Here is a 13,742-nt window from a genome sequence, read left to right as displayed (position 1 = left end):
GATAGCACAGACAGATGGTCCACTTCAAGCCTTGGAGAAGGGTGTCCATCATTCTCTCGAACGTCACTGGGCCATTGCAGAGCCCGAGGGGCATGAATCTGAATTGAAAAATCGATCAGGCATAATAAAGGCTGTCTTCTCGCGATGCTTCTCATCAACAGCGATCTGCCAGTAGCCCGAGTGTAGACAGCATTTCGGGCCGTGTAGACAGTCGAGTGCATCATCAATACCAGGCAATGCATACGCGTCCTTCTTGGTGATCTTTTTCAGATGGCGATAATCAACACAAAATCTCCAATGTTGGCTTTTTCTTGTCCAGGACAACTTGTGAGGCCCACGGGCTAGCGGAAGGTTCGATTATGTTCTTCTTAAGCAGCTTCGCGACTACTCTTTGATTGATGGTGTGCTCCACAGCAGACACGTGGTAGGGGCGGCGATGAACGGGACTTGCGTCGCCGGCGTGAATCCGGTGAGCGACAACGGCTGTCTGGCCCAGTGGGTGGTCATTGAAATAAAAAGTATCGCGGGAATTAAACACAGTGCAACTAAGGTCTTCAGTTTGAGCTGGAGAGAGGTAGGTAGCGATCATTTTATGGGCGTCGTGGTAGGGTGACGAAGAAGAACAGGAACACGCGAAGATAGAGCTGACAGAGGCAGAAATAGTGGGCGCGAGTGGAGATATCTCGCACCCGTGCACAGGTGTCACATGGGCCACTGTTACCTGTAAGAACATGTGCAACAGACCCAAAGTTAAGAGGGCGAACCCAAGTAGAATTACCGACAATGGGGACAAAGGTACTTGGGAGCGCCACGCCATGCTGTGGGATAACTTCGACAAGCGGAGAGACGATGTAGTTGCCATCAGGAACATGTGGTCGAGCGTTAAAAGGTACAATAGTAGCGGCTTGAGACGTCAACCGGGTGAATTCGGCAGAACACAGGGACCGGATTATGTGCATCAGAAAAGAAGTAGCTCCCAGAAGGAAGGTCCAACTGCACGACAGTCGTAGCGCAGTCTATTACGGCATAATGAGTCGAAAGAAAGACCAGCCTCAAAATCACGTCATGCGGACAGCGCTCTTGCACAATAAATAAGGCGGTGCTGTACACATGTCGACAACCGGTGGTGTACTGCCGTCAGCAACGCGTTTACGAGGGACTTGACTGGGACCCCATCCATCTCAACGTCTAATATACTTCCAAGGGTGGGCAATGTGACCAGAGGATTTGCAGGCCCGGTCGTTGATGCAATGTCATCTCCGGGAGCTGCTCCAACTAGCTTTCCTGTGGCAAGAACCCGGGGGAAGAGGAACGCTGGGCCTGCGGCAAACGAGACCGATGACTTGGGGGCGATGGTGATCGGCTGGTTCGGAAGGTAGAAGGTACGTTATCGGTACTGGTATAGGGAGGAAGCACAGAGAAACGGGGAGCACCTTGATCTACACGGTCGCACGGGAAGCTTCACCTTAGGGGTGATGACCGACGACGGCAGCGATTACGAGCGATATGTCAAACACGCGAGCAGTTGAAACAAATTGGCCTATCGTCTTGTGTTCTCCAGTCGGCCGAGGTTTGACGGCGAGTTGGAACCGCTGAAAACGGGGAAGCAGTCTTTGGGCCGGGCCAGTCCTGACGGACAGCCGCAACGCAAATGGGTCAGAGAGACGGCAGCCCTAAATTTGGTATCTGTATAAGGAGATAGAACATGCGTTATCTGGGCAATGTTGCCGAGAAATGCGGGAGACATGGATTCGAGCTCGCGATGAATTAATCGCGTTAGATTTTCTTGTCCAGACACAGGTGGTCTACGTGGCTGTTCTTTACACTGCGAGGTAGAAGCTGTAATTGGTAGCCTGTTGAACCGCTGCGTAATGCAGTCATTTGCTTATGCCCTTCAGGATGTGACCACTCTTGTCGATCTCGTTCATGTCTTTGTCACCTTTACAACAGGGCGCGAGGGCACCTTGAATATATGCCACCTAAAATTCTGTTGAGATTTTAGCACGGGTCGATAGCTGCTTCTTCGCTGCCAGCTGACGGACAAAGGGCTTTCCAAAGAGGTCTAGAAGCTTTTGCTTCCAGAAGTCTGAAATTGTTGTGTCGTGTTCGTGGGTCTCGTACCATGCTAGCGCTTCGTCTCGGAGGTAGAATATCGCATTCGCTAGCATTAACGTTGGGTCCCCCGATTATGTTCGCTTACACGATCATACCAGGAAATCGAGTCCTCAACGTCCGTAACATCTACGCCATTGAAGGTCCCTGGGTTCCGTGGCTGGGACAACACAACGGAGGTCAGAGTCTCCGGCACTGGATGTGGGCGGGCCGTCATTGTGGCGCTTTGGCTGTCAATCATCGCGCCAGGGCTCACGCGGTGACTGCTGCGGAGCTATGTCTTCGTACCCCGCACCTCCATCAAAATGTTGCGAGGCGGCGACAAGCACGGATGCCGCTTATATGCAACGCGAATGCTGAAGGCAACAGCTGATACTAGAACATCGCGGCCGAAGTGCCCTAGCAACAACAACACTTCTTCGTCATCGTCTCTTGTCTGCACGTTCTCTTCTGTACCGCAACAATATTATCGCACTGTAGTGACGCTTAAGAGCAGAGTAGCAAAACTATGAATTACGAAACTAGCTTTATTTGGGGGGCACTTGTGCCCATAAAATCAAGTGAGATCCAAAGCCCCACAATAGTGGCCAACACATTCGGTGATCGCCGCAATCTCATCTGCGGATCAAGCGCGTCGTCTTTTATTCATGACTCGACGAAGCTTCCGGCGCAGTCGCTGGTGCCCGCGTGCCTTCCAGAAAGTACTACGCAGTTCGCGTCGCGCGTACGTTAGAGAAGGTTCAGCGAGAACTGAAAACAGAGGGAACCATCGATAACATTCGAGAAATTTCCTACACATGCAGGCGCGTCCTACGCAGAGCGATAATGTTTAGCATTCGTTATCCGGTGAAAAATGGTCATGGGAGAAACATAAACAAGCACAAGTGTCAATATAGTAACTCCAACCTCAAGATCTTTTGAAAAAACTGCGAGGAACTAATTATTGTTTCAGGCATTGTTGCCATAGTAATAGAATGTGGCGGTGCATTGGAAAAATATATTTGATGTCTCATGTGGGTTAGAGATAGTACTATTAAGGCTATGCAGTAGCGTCTAAGGGACTATATATCTTTACCGTGCCTAAAAAACGCCTACAAAAAAACAAACTGCAAAAGAGACAGTATTCCGGTTTGAATAAGTGGAACTCACGAAAGGCATGCTGACGTGCCTCTAGCTGGTTGGCAACTATCATTTTTACCTCACTGCTGATCACACAGTTCGTAACAACAAATGTCAAACTACGCTTAACGCCTTGGCTCATGTGGTAAAACGTTCACGTGAGTCCACGTCATCATTACCCAGCAGGATTTTTATTACAATTAAATCTTTTTCATGTAAACAAACTACTTGCTTTGGGTGAGGTTAAATATATATTTCTGCTGACAATCCTGCATTATATGAAATGTACAAAATGAACTGCGAGAAAATTACAAGCTTTATTAAATAAACTGCTTGCCTTTAGGCTCTGCACTCATTCTACAACGCGTGTTAGCTCGTGGTTTGCTTGTCACTAAACGCATTCGTTTGCATGTCACACATGAATGTCCGTGGAGTGATGGACAAGCATTAATACTGAATTTTCTATACTTTGGAAACAGCTCTGTGAAAATAAAGCCGGTTTCCTAAAATGCTTGGCTGCAGCTAAATAATTAAATGTAAAGTACTTCACCTCCTTGTAGCGTGATCCAAGTGAGAATCGCCACCGTCACTGCAATGCTGATGGCCAGGGCAATTGACACCAGTATTTTGCACGTATGGGTGTTGCCCCTACAAAAAAAAAGAAATAAATTAACAGCAATGGCGGCTCATTGAAACCTGCTCTTTTAGAGTTACATTTATGTGCGCTTTCTACTTAATCCGGTACATGGGTTTATCAATATGCCCAAAATCATGTCACTACTTAAGTTTGCCTACTTCAAGTAGTCAGAAAAAAATATTTGCATGCTAAGCGACAGCTCGACTGTTTCGCTCCAGCATGTCTGCGCGAATACGTCGTCTCGCTTCGTCGACACGGTAATGCCAGCAAGCCACAGTAGTTTTTTTTACAGCACAGCCCTAAATAGCCCGTTCCTGCGGTGAGCGATGACGGCTTCGGTGTAAATGAGCGAACGAGCGAGGCGAATAATGAGATCGATCGAGGAGCGCAGCGGTAGATGAACGAAGGACAACAGCGAAGAGAGGAGGAAGAAAGTGCAGGAGGAGGGTGCAGCGCCACCATGAGGCGGAAAGCGGTGGAGGAGCGGGTGGGAAACGGCCTGCGTATGTGCTGATTCGCCGGTGGCCACGGCATCCTCCGCCGCGTCAGCGATCTCATCTGCGCTTCCGTGGAAGGGTGAGGGGGTAGGGTTCTCTAAGGTGGGGAGGGCTATACTCGTTCACGGCGTAGTAGTAGTAGTAAGTGACTTTGAAGGGGGGGGGGGGGGGAAAGAAGATATAAGTGTAGTACCGTATCTGTATCTTGCTTAGGAAGTCACCTCAACAGTACTGCACGGGGAAGGGGTAAGGGGAATAAAAGAGTTGAGAGAAACAAAGATGAAGGAGAGCGAGCGTAAGGCCGTAAGAAAAGATAAAAGGAAAAAGAAGCGTGAAACGGGGCCTATGGCCACGTATAATGGTTGTAGGAATCAAAGAACTCAATTAGAGCAGCAAATGCTCTTTTGAGTAAACATGAAAAATCTATAGGAAAAAGAAAATCCTCAGGACGGGATGTGGGGAGTCCTAGGCGTCGGTAGGAGGCGATTAGAGTTTCCCGAGCTGTGCTGTAAGCCGCACAGTCGAGCAATATGTGTGCGAGTGTCTCATCAACTCCATCAATGCAATTCTGGTAGACGGAACTGACAGTGTCTGAATGGCGAGAGATCCGCTCCGCTGTTTTGAAACAGGCAATGCCGAGACGGAGTAAAACGGTCCTATCGGCCCGTGAGAGTCCCAGTTTTGGTAGCGGCAGGGGTGGAACGCCGGCAGCGACGCGATTGTCAGGGTGTTTCTTTCTGACTACATGCGATACTAATGGGCGTCCCGTGTCAAACAGGGAGACGAAGTTGGCACAGGGCTAGATGTAAGAGTGTGCCACTTTGGCGAGGTGATCGGCTGGTTCATTACCATCGATTCCGGTGTGAGAAGGAACCCATTGGAAAATCAGATCACAGCCCATTCGATGTGCTTAATCAAACTTTAAGGAAAGTCGTTGTGCGATGAGGGGGTCGGTCTCCCCTTTGGCGTGCGTGAGTCAGCTGCTGAGGTTAGTCCGCTGTAGCGTATGTGACGGCTATCACAGTTCCTGCAAGGGGCGATGACGATCGGCTTCAATGTAAGGCTCTATATGGCACTCCCTTTGATGGGCTCGCTGGTACTGGTGTATACGAATTCCCCGCGACGAAGCGCTGCTCTCGTCGTTGGTGGAACGAAAGCTTGAGAAGAAAACTGTAGTGCCGCGCAAAAAGGGCTGTGCCACGACGATGGCTACGATACGCCGCCAGAGTATCGTGCAGCGTCTGTATGGAAGCAGAGCGCTGTATGCGTGGAGTTCTGTCTGCGGCGGCTGCTCTGAATCGCACCCACGCGTCACCCATGTAATGCCTCTCGCGATCTCCCGATTAGCGAGGCAGACGCGCTACGTTTCGCTCCGTTTGATCGAGCCGCATGAGAGAAATTGTCCGCGCCAGCCAATATACCGCAAAATAAAAACACTTCTAAAGCTGCGCTCACACTTTCGCATTAGGGAGTATCGTAATCATCGTATAATTTTTATTGTTTTGTCCGGAATTATTTATTCCGACAAAAGCTCTTCCACCAAACCAGTCAATATCACGGGAGACTATACATAGATCGTGTCCGTTTAAAACTCCATGCATCACTGCTGTCGTCCCATTACAAGTCATTTATTCCCTCATTCGCATAAGCATTTTAGGGTCTGCAACGGCATGAGAAGAAGACACAGTTGTTTTGTCAAAAACATTGTTTCAAGCCTGATAATGTAGCCGTCATAACCCATCTCAGAATTACAAATAACAATAAAAAGTCGCAGTTTCCCCCGAAATGCGAATCATCGATTATGATAGCAAATTAGTTGACAGCTATACGAAGCAACGATAATAGTTTTATCCGCCGTATAAACTTGTAAACATTCGCCTACTAAGTTAACAAGCAGGTGTCACGTGCGTACAGGTAAACATGAACACATCGCGCTCGATGAGTGCGGAAACTCGCTGTTAAAATGCTGGAGTTAGCAATCGCTGCAGAAGCAACTAGCGATTTCACGTTTTCGTATCTATCGCTTCAACTCAAGCGAAACGTCGCAAAACACAGCGCATACAAAGCTACCGGCACTACGCGCACTCTGCAAAACATCATCGAACGCTTTGAAGTGGAGGCCCGCGAGGGCGCGCACTTTGGCGACGTCGCAGATGACTTCCAAGATAATGCGCCAGCACGGGCGCGCCGTAAGCAGCAGCCCCCGGATAGCAATGCTCCCGCCCCGCTCCCTCGCCTCAACCCCGTGCCTCAGGTCTAGCAGGAGTGGGCGCGCTTGTGGCGCGCGTTCCTCGCCCGCACACGCGAGATTAGGCCGCGTTCGCGGCTCACTCTGGCACGCTTTCACTTGCGCATACAACATACGGCGGGCGGCTACGATTTTATCATGCGTTGCATATTGCAATCACTCAGTTCAGCCCTTGGGCGCGGCCGGGCAGCCACCATTGACCTTTAGCGCAACCACGTGACGTGACGTCACGACAGCCGGAGGGAAAGCTGCTCCCCAACTCGCGCAATGTGCAACGCATTCTTGGCTTAACCAAGCTAAGCCTGGCCATTTTTTTAACTTGGACTTCATACAGAACCTCACTGCCCTCGAACGCCGACGGCACTAATGCACCTGGAGTGCCCATATAATTCCTATCGCAATAGAACACAATTATCCAACTACTGCAAGGTTTGACTTATTTTAGTTTCTGCCATTGGTGATCCCCGCACAACTATTCAGTAAAGAGCTCCGCAGCGACTGGCTTGAAAAATTTGTTGTAGTTCACGGAAACAAAACAAAAATTGGAGGACGCTTAAGCTTCGCCTTCAAGAGTGGAATGCGATGGCGTTATCGCACTCCGTTCGCACCGCTCACTCACTCGCTCGGCATGCTCTCAAGTCACACAAAGACTTTGTTTTCATATACGACACTTGCACGCTGGAAGTTCGAAGGGGAGAAAGCGAGAAAACTTATTAAACGCAAGGGTATTGGGTCATCCTCGCACCGGTCCCCGCCCGGCCCCAATGCGCTGAAACGAGACGAAGGGGAGAAGCGGGCGAGTGGCGCGCCACCTGTCGGGGCAGCGCCATACACTGCGAGGAGGGGGTCTTCTGTGTTTGCCGCAAGATGGCTCTGCGTGTGCACCTAGCACAGAAAAATGTAGTGGCAACGTACTTCGCTACTCGTTTAATTGCGACTTCTGTAATTTACATGTTCATAATTACCGATATGCACTGCAGTATAACTTTCTACAGCACGTTTCTAAGGCAACACCGTATTCACTAAAGGCGCCTTTGTCCAGTTTCAACTATCGAACTCATGGCTTTTTGTTTTTAGTCACTAAAATCTTTTATGTGATGCAAGAATGTCTGTGCAAAAGCTGCATAGAGTTTTCGCGATGTTTACTTGGGCCTCAACATGGGAACGTACAAGTCGCACTAATCTGTTCCATAGAGTGTTGAATGGTGGGCTGGAGTTGTCACATTTTTTCCTCAAACATATTGTAAGCAGGTTTCATTTTTCGCGTGATAAAAATGATGCTTTTCCGAGAACAATGATTCAAGATTGACTGCGCGATTCATTGCTTGATTAGGAGGTGTCGTCCATGTATACGGGGCCAATGTCTTTAAGTGCTTTTTTGCGTGAAGTGGTCACCCATTTCCAAACACTAAAAGCGAGATTTTCTAGTGAATATCTGGCCGCTGTTACTAGTAAGAAGTTGTATAAAGATCTTGTTGATGTATTCCTACCTGTACCATTATATCGTACAGTATTTGTTTTAGGTTCAGAACGAGATGTTCTTAAGAGAGTTAAACGAGTGCCGGTGAGAGCTTCTGTTAAATATTTCCTTTTTTAACTACATACAGGCACGCTCTCAGTGAAACCATGGTTGCAAAGCAAAGGCATTTTTGCACCTTGGTCTGTGAATTGCCTTATATGCAAAAAACCGGAGACGATTGAGCATATTTTTCTGGACTGCCATGACGCAGTGTTTTTGTGTGATATTCTAAAACGCAGTTTTAGAAAGGAATTGCCGTTAAGTGCTTTCGGGATATGCTTCCTGCTATGCGCGGAACCAGAGGGAGAGCCTATCAATCTGTTAATGCTTCTGTGCATGCATAGCGTGTGGCGAGCGCGTATGGATATTAGACATGAGTGCATTCTTCAGGCCCCGGCACATGAATACTTCATTGAAAGTGTGCTCTATATACGCGAATTTTTCTGTGCACAGAGTGATCCTCCTGATTGGCTAAGCGCTTTGGACAAAGTGACCAGCCGACATCGCTCTTATCGCAACACACTGGTCCGGCATTGACTAGTTGTTATGGCCATCTAATTTTCACATTGTACTGTCTTTTGCCAAGCCGGTAATAAAAATAAAAGAAAACTCATGGCTGAGTTGTAGCGTCTCCGTCTAGCACTCCGGAGGTCCTGGTTCGATTCCCACTCAGCCCATCTTGCAAGTTTTTTTTTTATGAACTGCCTTCCGGGATTTTTCACTCGCGGCCAACGCCACCGACGCCGAGGACACCTGCTTTCCTATGACACGAACTGCTTAACGCTGTCACGTTAAAACAAACCACTACATTGTAGGCATCCAACAGCATGGCAGAGAGCCTCTGCAGTGTAGATTAAAGGCGGCTTCTGAGCTCCTTTGTGAGCAACTGCCCCAAGGAAGGGAGGTAGATCCAAGAGTCTAAAAAAATCGAAAAGATACTAGGCCACCGGTACCCAGCAAAGATGTATAGCTGCTATCTTGTAGCCCTTCTGCTGCCTGTGCAAAATAATGACTACAATAGAAGCGTTAAATTTAGCCACATGCTCATTCAGAGGGTGATCGCCTCCACACTTACTCTTCTTCCATATAGCCTGCGGAGAGAAGAAAGGAAATGTATTTGTAAGAGCAGTTTCCTAAATAACTCCTGCTATACGGCAACCTGAAAAGCACTAAGTCTATCTTGTTGTTCCTCTACTCCCATTCATACATATCAGGCAACGTTGAGGAAGCTGCGCAATTGTGTGGTGCACAGTAAATTGCCTTACGCCATACAGGATGCGTAAGGGTGCAAAGCGGTCTCTAACACACACCCTCCCACCCGTAAGGAGTATAAGGCTATGCGTTATAGACAGATTTACACCCTCACACAGCCTTAAAGGTGTAAATTAGTTTGCAGTGTAGGGTCACTCTACGCATTTCTCGGTCCGGTTGTTCTTTGATCGGAGAAGCCTCTAGTGATTAACGACTTCCTACATTACAAACACAATTTGGCAACGCAAGTTTGCGTCAAAGGATGTATTGTTTGTGTACCCTGCTTCCAGTATGTGGCGCACCACATTTTGGTCGCAGGAGCAATTGATGCGCTGTGGCCACTGGTCGCTGGAACATCTCATTCCGCTCGTTTGGGGATATATAGTTTCAGGTCTCCGAATTCTTTCATTTATTGAATGCGTTTATATATATTGGCATGCCAACTGTCACGAATAATTGCACGTCAGAATACAATAGGCGTGTCTATTTCTTTTATATGTGACGAACTAGTTTTGGCAGACGATTGGAACAGTGGCCCAAATTTCGTTAGCCTTTGTAGTGTTGCTAGCTAAGTATTAAACTGAGAATACGTACGTCTACAGATGCAAACGGCAGCTCCCTACGGTATCTTTCCATTATACTCAAGCCACCTCGTGTTATCCCCGTCTCCAGACGAGCAACCTCGTCGTCCTACTGCCTCTTTTCAAATAAAGCACGAATGGCTTCTGTGTGCCAGGGCAAAGTTCGCAACCAGAAAATAAAGTAACCGGCCCTCTTTAAGACGCATTCCTCTGGGCCAGATATCTGAGCATAAATTGTAGCATGTTATAGTGAACTGCAGAACCAGGACAAGCTACTTCTTATAGCTTTTATATAGCCACACCGCCCAGATTGCGCCTTGTAGTAGATAGTCCTGCGATTTTCATTACCTTCCATTACAACAGTTCCATTACAGTTCAACAACGCTCTTGGGAAACTACCGAAACACCCACCGATGGATGGTGTTGCTCGCATCCACTTCTGTTGGCGAGGCATACCTGCGTATTCCGAGGCGATCAACTGGCAATATGCAGTAATTCACGCAAAATGTTTTTACAGTGCCAAATGTCTTACGAAGGCAAGAAAAAAAATGCGTTAGACTTGAGGGTGTGGCAATGATGTAATTACATTCACAAGTTCTCAGAAAAGAGGCGAATGAGGTTGGATTTGGCACGGCGGTAGCAAATCTGTTGTCGCTAATAGATACTTTAGAGACAATCGTAAAATGAGGAAAAAGATTTATCTTGAATGCACATACCACGATATGTTCATCCGAGTTGCGACTGCCATGTTATATGAAATTACGATACGCAATATATCTCCGTGAGTACGAGTGCTGGATAGGTCAGTCGCCTAGGGCATCTGAACCAGCCCTTGCGCTTCATCCGCAGATAGCATGCGCTGCTGTGAACATTTCAGCGGACTTTGAAAACTCGCGCGAGGTGTGGGACCTCCAAGCGCAGCGTGAAGTCACCTTTTTCTCATATACTTCTTTTCAACAAGGGCGTTTTCCTCACCCGTTTCAGGACGGCCGAATGCAACCCCCTTCCTCCCGCAAGAACTAAGTCGGCAGATTACCATAGAGCGCTAACATTTGCTGATAGTTGACCTCAATCAAGGAGCGTATTTGGATCAGTCCTGATGTTACTGTGCATACAAGTTGATGTCATAAAAGAACCAGGCTGAAGTAAGCGAAAATCTGCACTTCCGATTTCGCGAAGAATTACGCCCTCCCGACTGAAGCTGACTACCTCGTGCTCACGCTCGGCGGCATCCGCCCACAGCAGGGTTGAAGCTTTCACCGCACAACTCATCTGGTGTCCCAACCGTCGGGTCTAGCTAATATGGATTAGCCTCGAACACTCGACTAGCCTCAAACCACGGTAAACTTCTGCACAGGGCCACAAATACGCTATGCATGCCGCACCTTGCGAGGAATGGCACTTAGCATCGACAATGGGCGCGCGCCGGCACGCACTCACTGCTCGCTCGTGGTTTCTGTTTGTCTATTCATAGAGCTTCAAAATGCGCCATCGGGATTTACCTACTATGCATGCCTGGCAAATCCAGTCCGCATAGCGTAGCACAGATGGCCTGGAGCCCACGAGCTGGCACTCCGGCCCTGCCGGTCACTTTATACCGGCGCTTAGCGGCTTGTGGTTCCGTAGCGTCCGCCGCGGGGTGCCACGACAATCCCTTTAGCCGTAAAGGCCGTGGGTTGTGCTCCTCCACTCTACCGCCACCGGAACTGCCCATTTCCTTCGAAATGGAGGACGTTGAGGGGGAACGGGAAAGGTAGGTATTGCGTTCGCGCTGTCAAAGTCCTGTACTCCTTGAAAAATTCGTTCAGTAATATGTCACTAGGAAGCATGATATTCTTTCCAAGGAGTCTTTGATGCTTGATGTTTGATGCAAGGAAAGTTGGTTCAGGGCTACTTTAACTCTTCGTAACATCGAAGTTTCTCAAGTACGTTCCCTCTGTTCTTACGTAGACCATGACGGCTGCAGTATTATCATATTTAATTTCATGGTTCGATCGGTTAGGTCTACGCAATAAAAAGCAGTAGTGGTAGGATAAGTGGTGATATCAACGACGTGGTAAATAGAAATGAGCTTGAGTATTTCGTCATTTTTAAAAAGGGCCTTAGCTGCTGTTTAAATCTGCAGCGCAAATAGCTTCGCTTCTTGCGTAGCTGGAAAGAACCACTGAAGAAAGGCTGAACGGAAAGCTTCACGACATTGCTGCGATACAGCTGCTGCAAATGTACCAGTTTCTGCAAAAAGATATCGTACCGTAGCAGCCGCTAAAGAGAAAGCTGTCTTGCGCTGCGGTAAAGTTAAATTTATTCGTGAAAAAGTCCAAGTGAGCGTTCGACTGTGCAATTACGGAGCTTTATTACAGCATATAACAGCAAATAAAAGTAGGTGTGTTGAAGAAATTAGGAAATTTGCGGATGCCTGTGTGTATGAGCTAGCACAAGCCAGGGGTAATTGGAGGTCGCTGGTAGAGGTAATAATCCTGTAATATACATAAAAAAATGGGCTGATGATGATCATTATGATACTATTGATGATGATGGTGATGACAGCAAATTCATGTACATATTGAGCGTAAGCGCTAACATTTCGTGATGTGACTGTTCCCACCGAGTACGCAAGCGACCTTAGGGCCCTTGCGTCGGTATACGCTGCTTTTAGCATACAAGGTGCCACCAGTCTAAGCGCGTGCCATATATGAAAACGCTCGGATACCCTGTTAGGCCCCTTGGTTCCTAATATAGTTGGCTTAAATCTGCGTCATGAAAATTTCACAGCAAATATTTCTGACCAATGAGCATAGTTTCCAAGATACGTTTTCGACTTTTCGGGGCTTTAGGAACGGCGATGAAGGCTTTACCATAGCCGTACATGGACTCCGAAATCTCACCGGGTGTCTGAATAGCAAGGCGCGCTGCAAGATCTCAGAGGCGACAGAAAACGGATGTTTTCTCGTACTGTAATAAGACTGAAAGTTGGGCGAGTCGGTGTCGATTAATTCTCGGCACAACGCTAAAAGACGACACGTAAAGAATGAAAAGGCAAGAGAAGACAAGAAAGCTTCGCCCGCCAACGGTGATGAAAGCATTAGATAAGCTATAATCAAACCATGTTCAGTGTTCCGTAAAAGTGTTTGTACATTTTCCTTCAAAGTTGGCATCAGTGCACCGTGCCGAGCAAGTTTAACGTGTAGCACATGACTACACGAAGTTGATGGCGAAGTAAGAATGAGCGGTACTTGTACTGATAGTAGGTCGGCGGATAACAATACCGTGCGCACTGCATGCACTCTCTATACAATTACCAAACTTATCGTTTAATACTACGCAGATGGCAGTGATTGTAGCTGGACACTCAAAATCTAGCCTTTGCAATTTTGCGTTGAAAGGCAAACGAGAGAGACTCACTTGTCAGCGACGAAACGCAACGGCGCGGGTGAAGGAGTAATCACTTCTTCGTAACCTTTGGCTTGTGGTGATGAATTGTGATGATGATTGCATCCCTCTTTTATGGCTTGTACCCAGTAAGGGGGATAGGATGCGTGCTTGCTTGCTGCTCATTTGAGGTGCGCACCCACTCTCGGGGTATTGGTGAAGAAGCTTGTGGTTAAAGCTTAAAGGGTAGTGATGAGGGAAAAGCACTTTAGCAGGGAAGAAGTTTGGGCGTGTCGGTGGGATGCATTAAGACTGGGATACATAGCGCAAAAAATTACACAGGGACAAGCAGAACACAGGACGAGCACTAATTTTAGCAGGGAAGAAGTTTGGGCGTGTTGGTGGGATG

General features: G+C 47.9%; 1 protein-coding gene across 2 annotated transcripts in view; it reads right to left on the bottom strand.

Moving 5' to 3' along the window:
- LOC135910924 (uncharacterized) overlaps window positions 1-13,455 on the bottom strand; it is a 40,813-nt gene extending 27,358 nt beyond the window's left edge. The window contains exons 1-4 of one of the 2 annotated variants that reach the window (XM_065442998.2): window positions 13,367-13,455; window positions 10,376-10,420; window positions 9,208-9,223; window positions 3,782-3,879 (exon numbers count right to left, since the gene is read on the bottom strand). In XM_065442998.2, coding sequence (XP_065299070.1) covers window positions 3,782-3,879; window positions 9,208-9,223; window positions 10,376-10,418 — 157 coding nt within the window. In that variant the 5' untranslated portion in view covers window positions 10,419-10,420; window positions 13,367-13,455. The remainder of the gene's footprint in view (window positions 1-3,781; window positions 3,880-9,207; window positions 9,224-10,375; window positions 10,421-13,366) is intronic. The other variant, XM_070533031.1, reaches the window with a different exon arrangement.
- Window positions 13,456-13,742: the final 287 nt, after the last annotated feature.

This window comes from Dermacentor albipictus, chromosome 2, assembly GCF_038994185.2.
Source record: "Dermacentor albipictus isolate Rhodes 1998 colony chromosome 2, USDA_Dalb.pri_finalv2, whole genome shotgun sequence".
Classification (NCBI taxonomy): domain Eukaryota; kingdom Metazoa; phylum Arthropoda; class Arachnida; order Ixodida; family Ixodidae; genus Dermacentor; species Dermacentor albipictus.
Note: the sequence above shows the minus strand (reverse complement) of the source record. Positions and strands in the feature narration are given on the sequence as shown.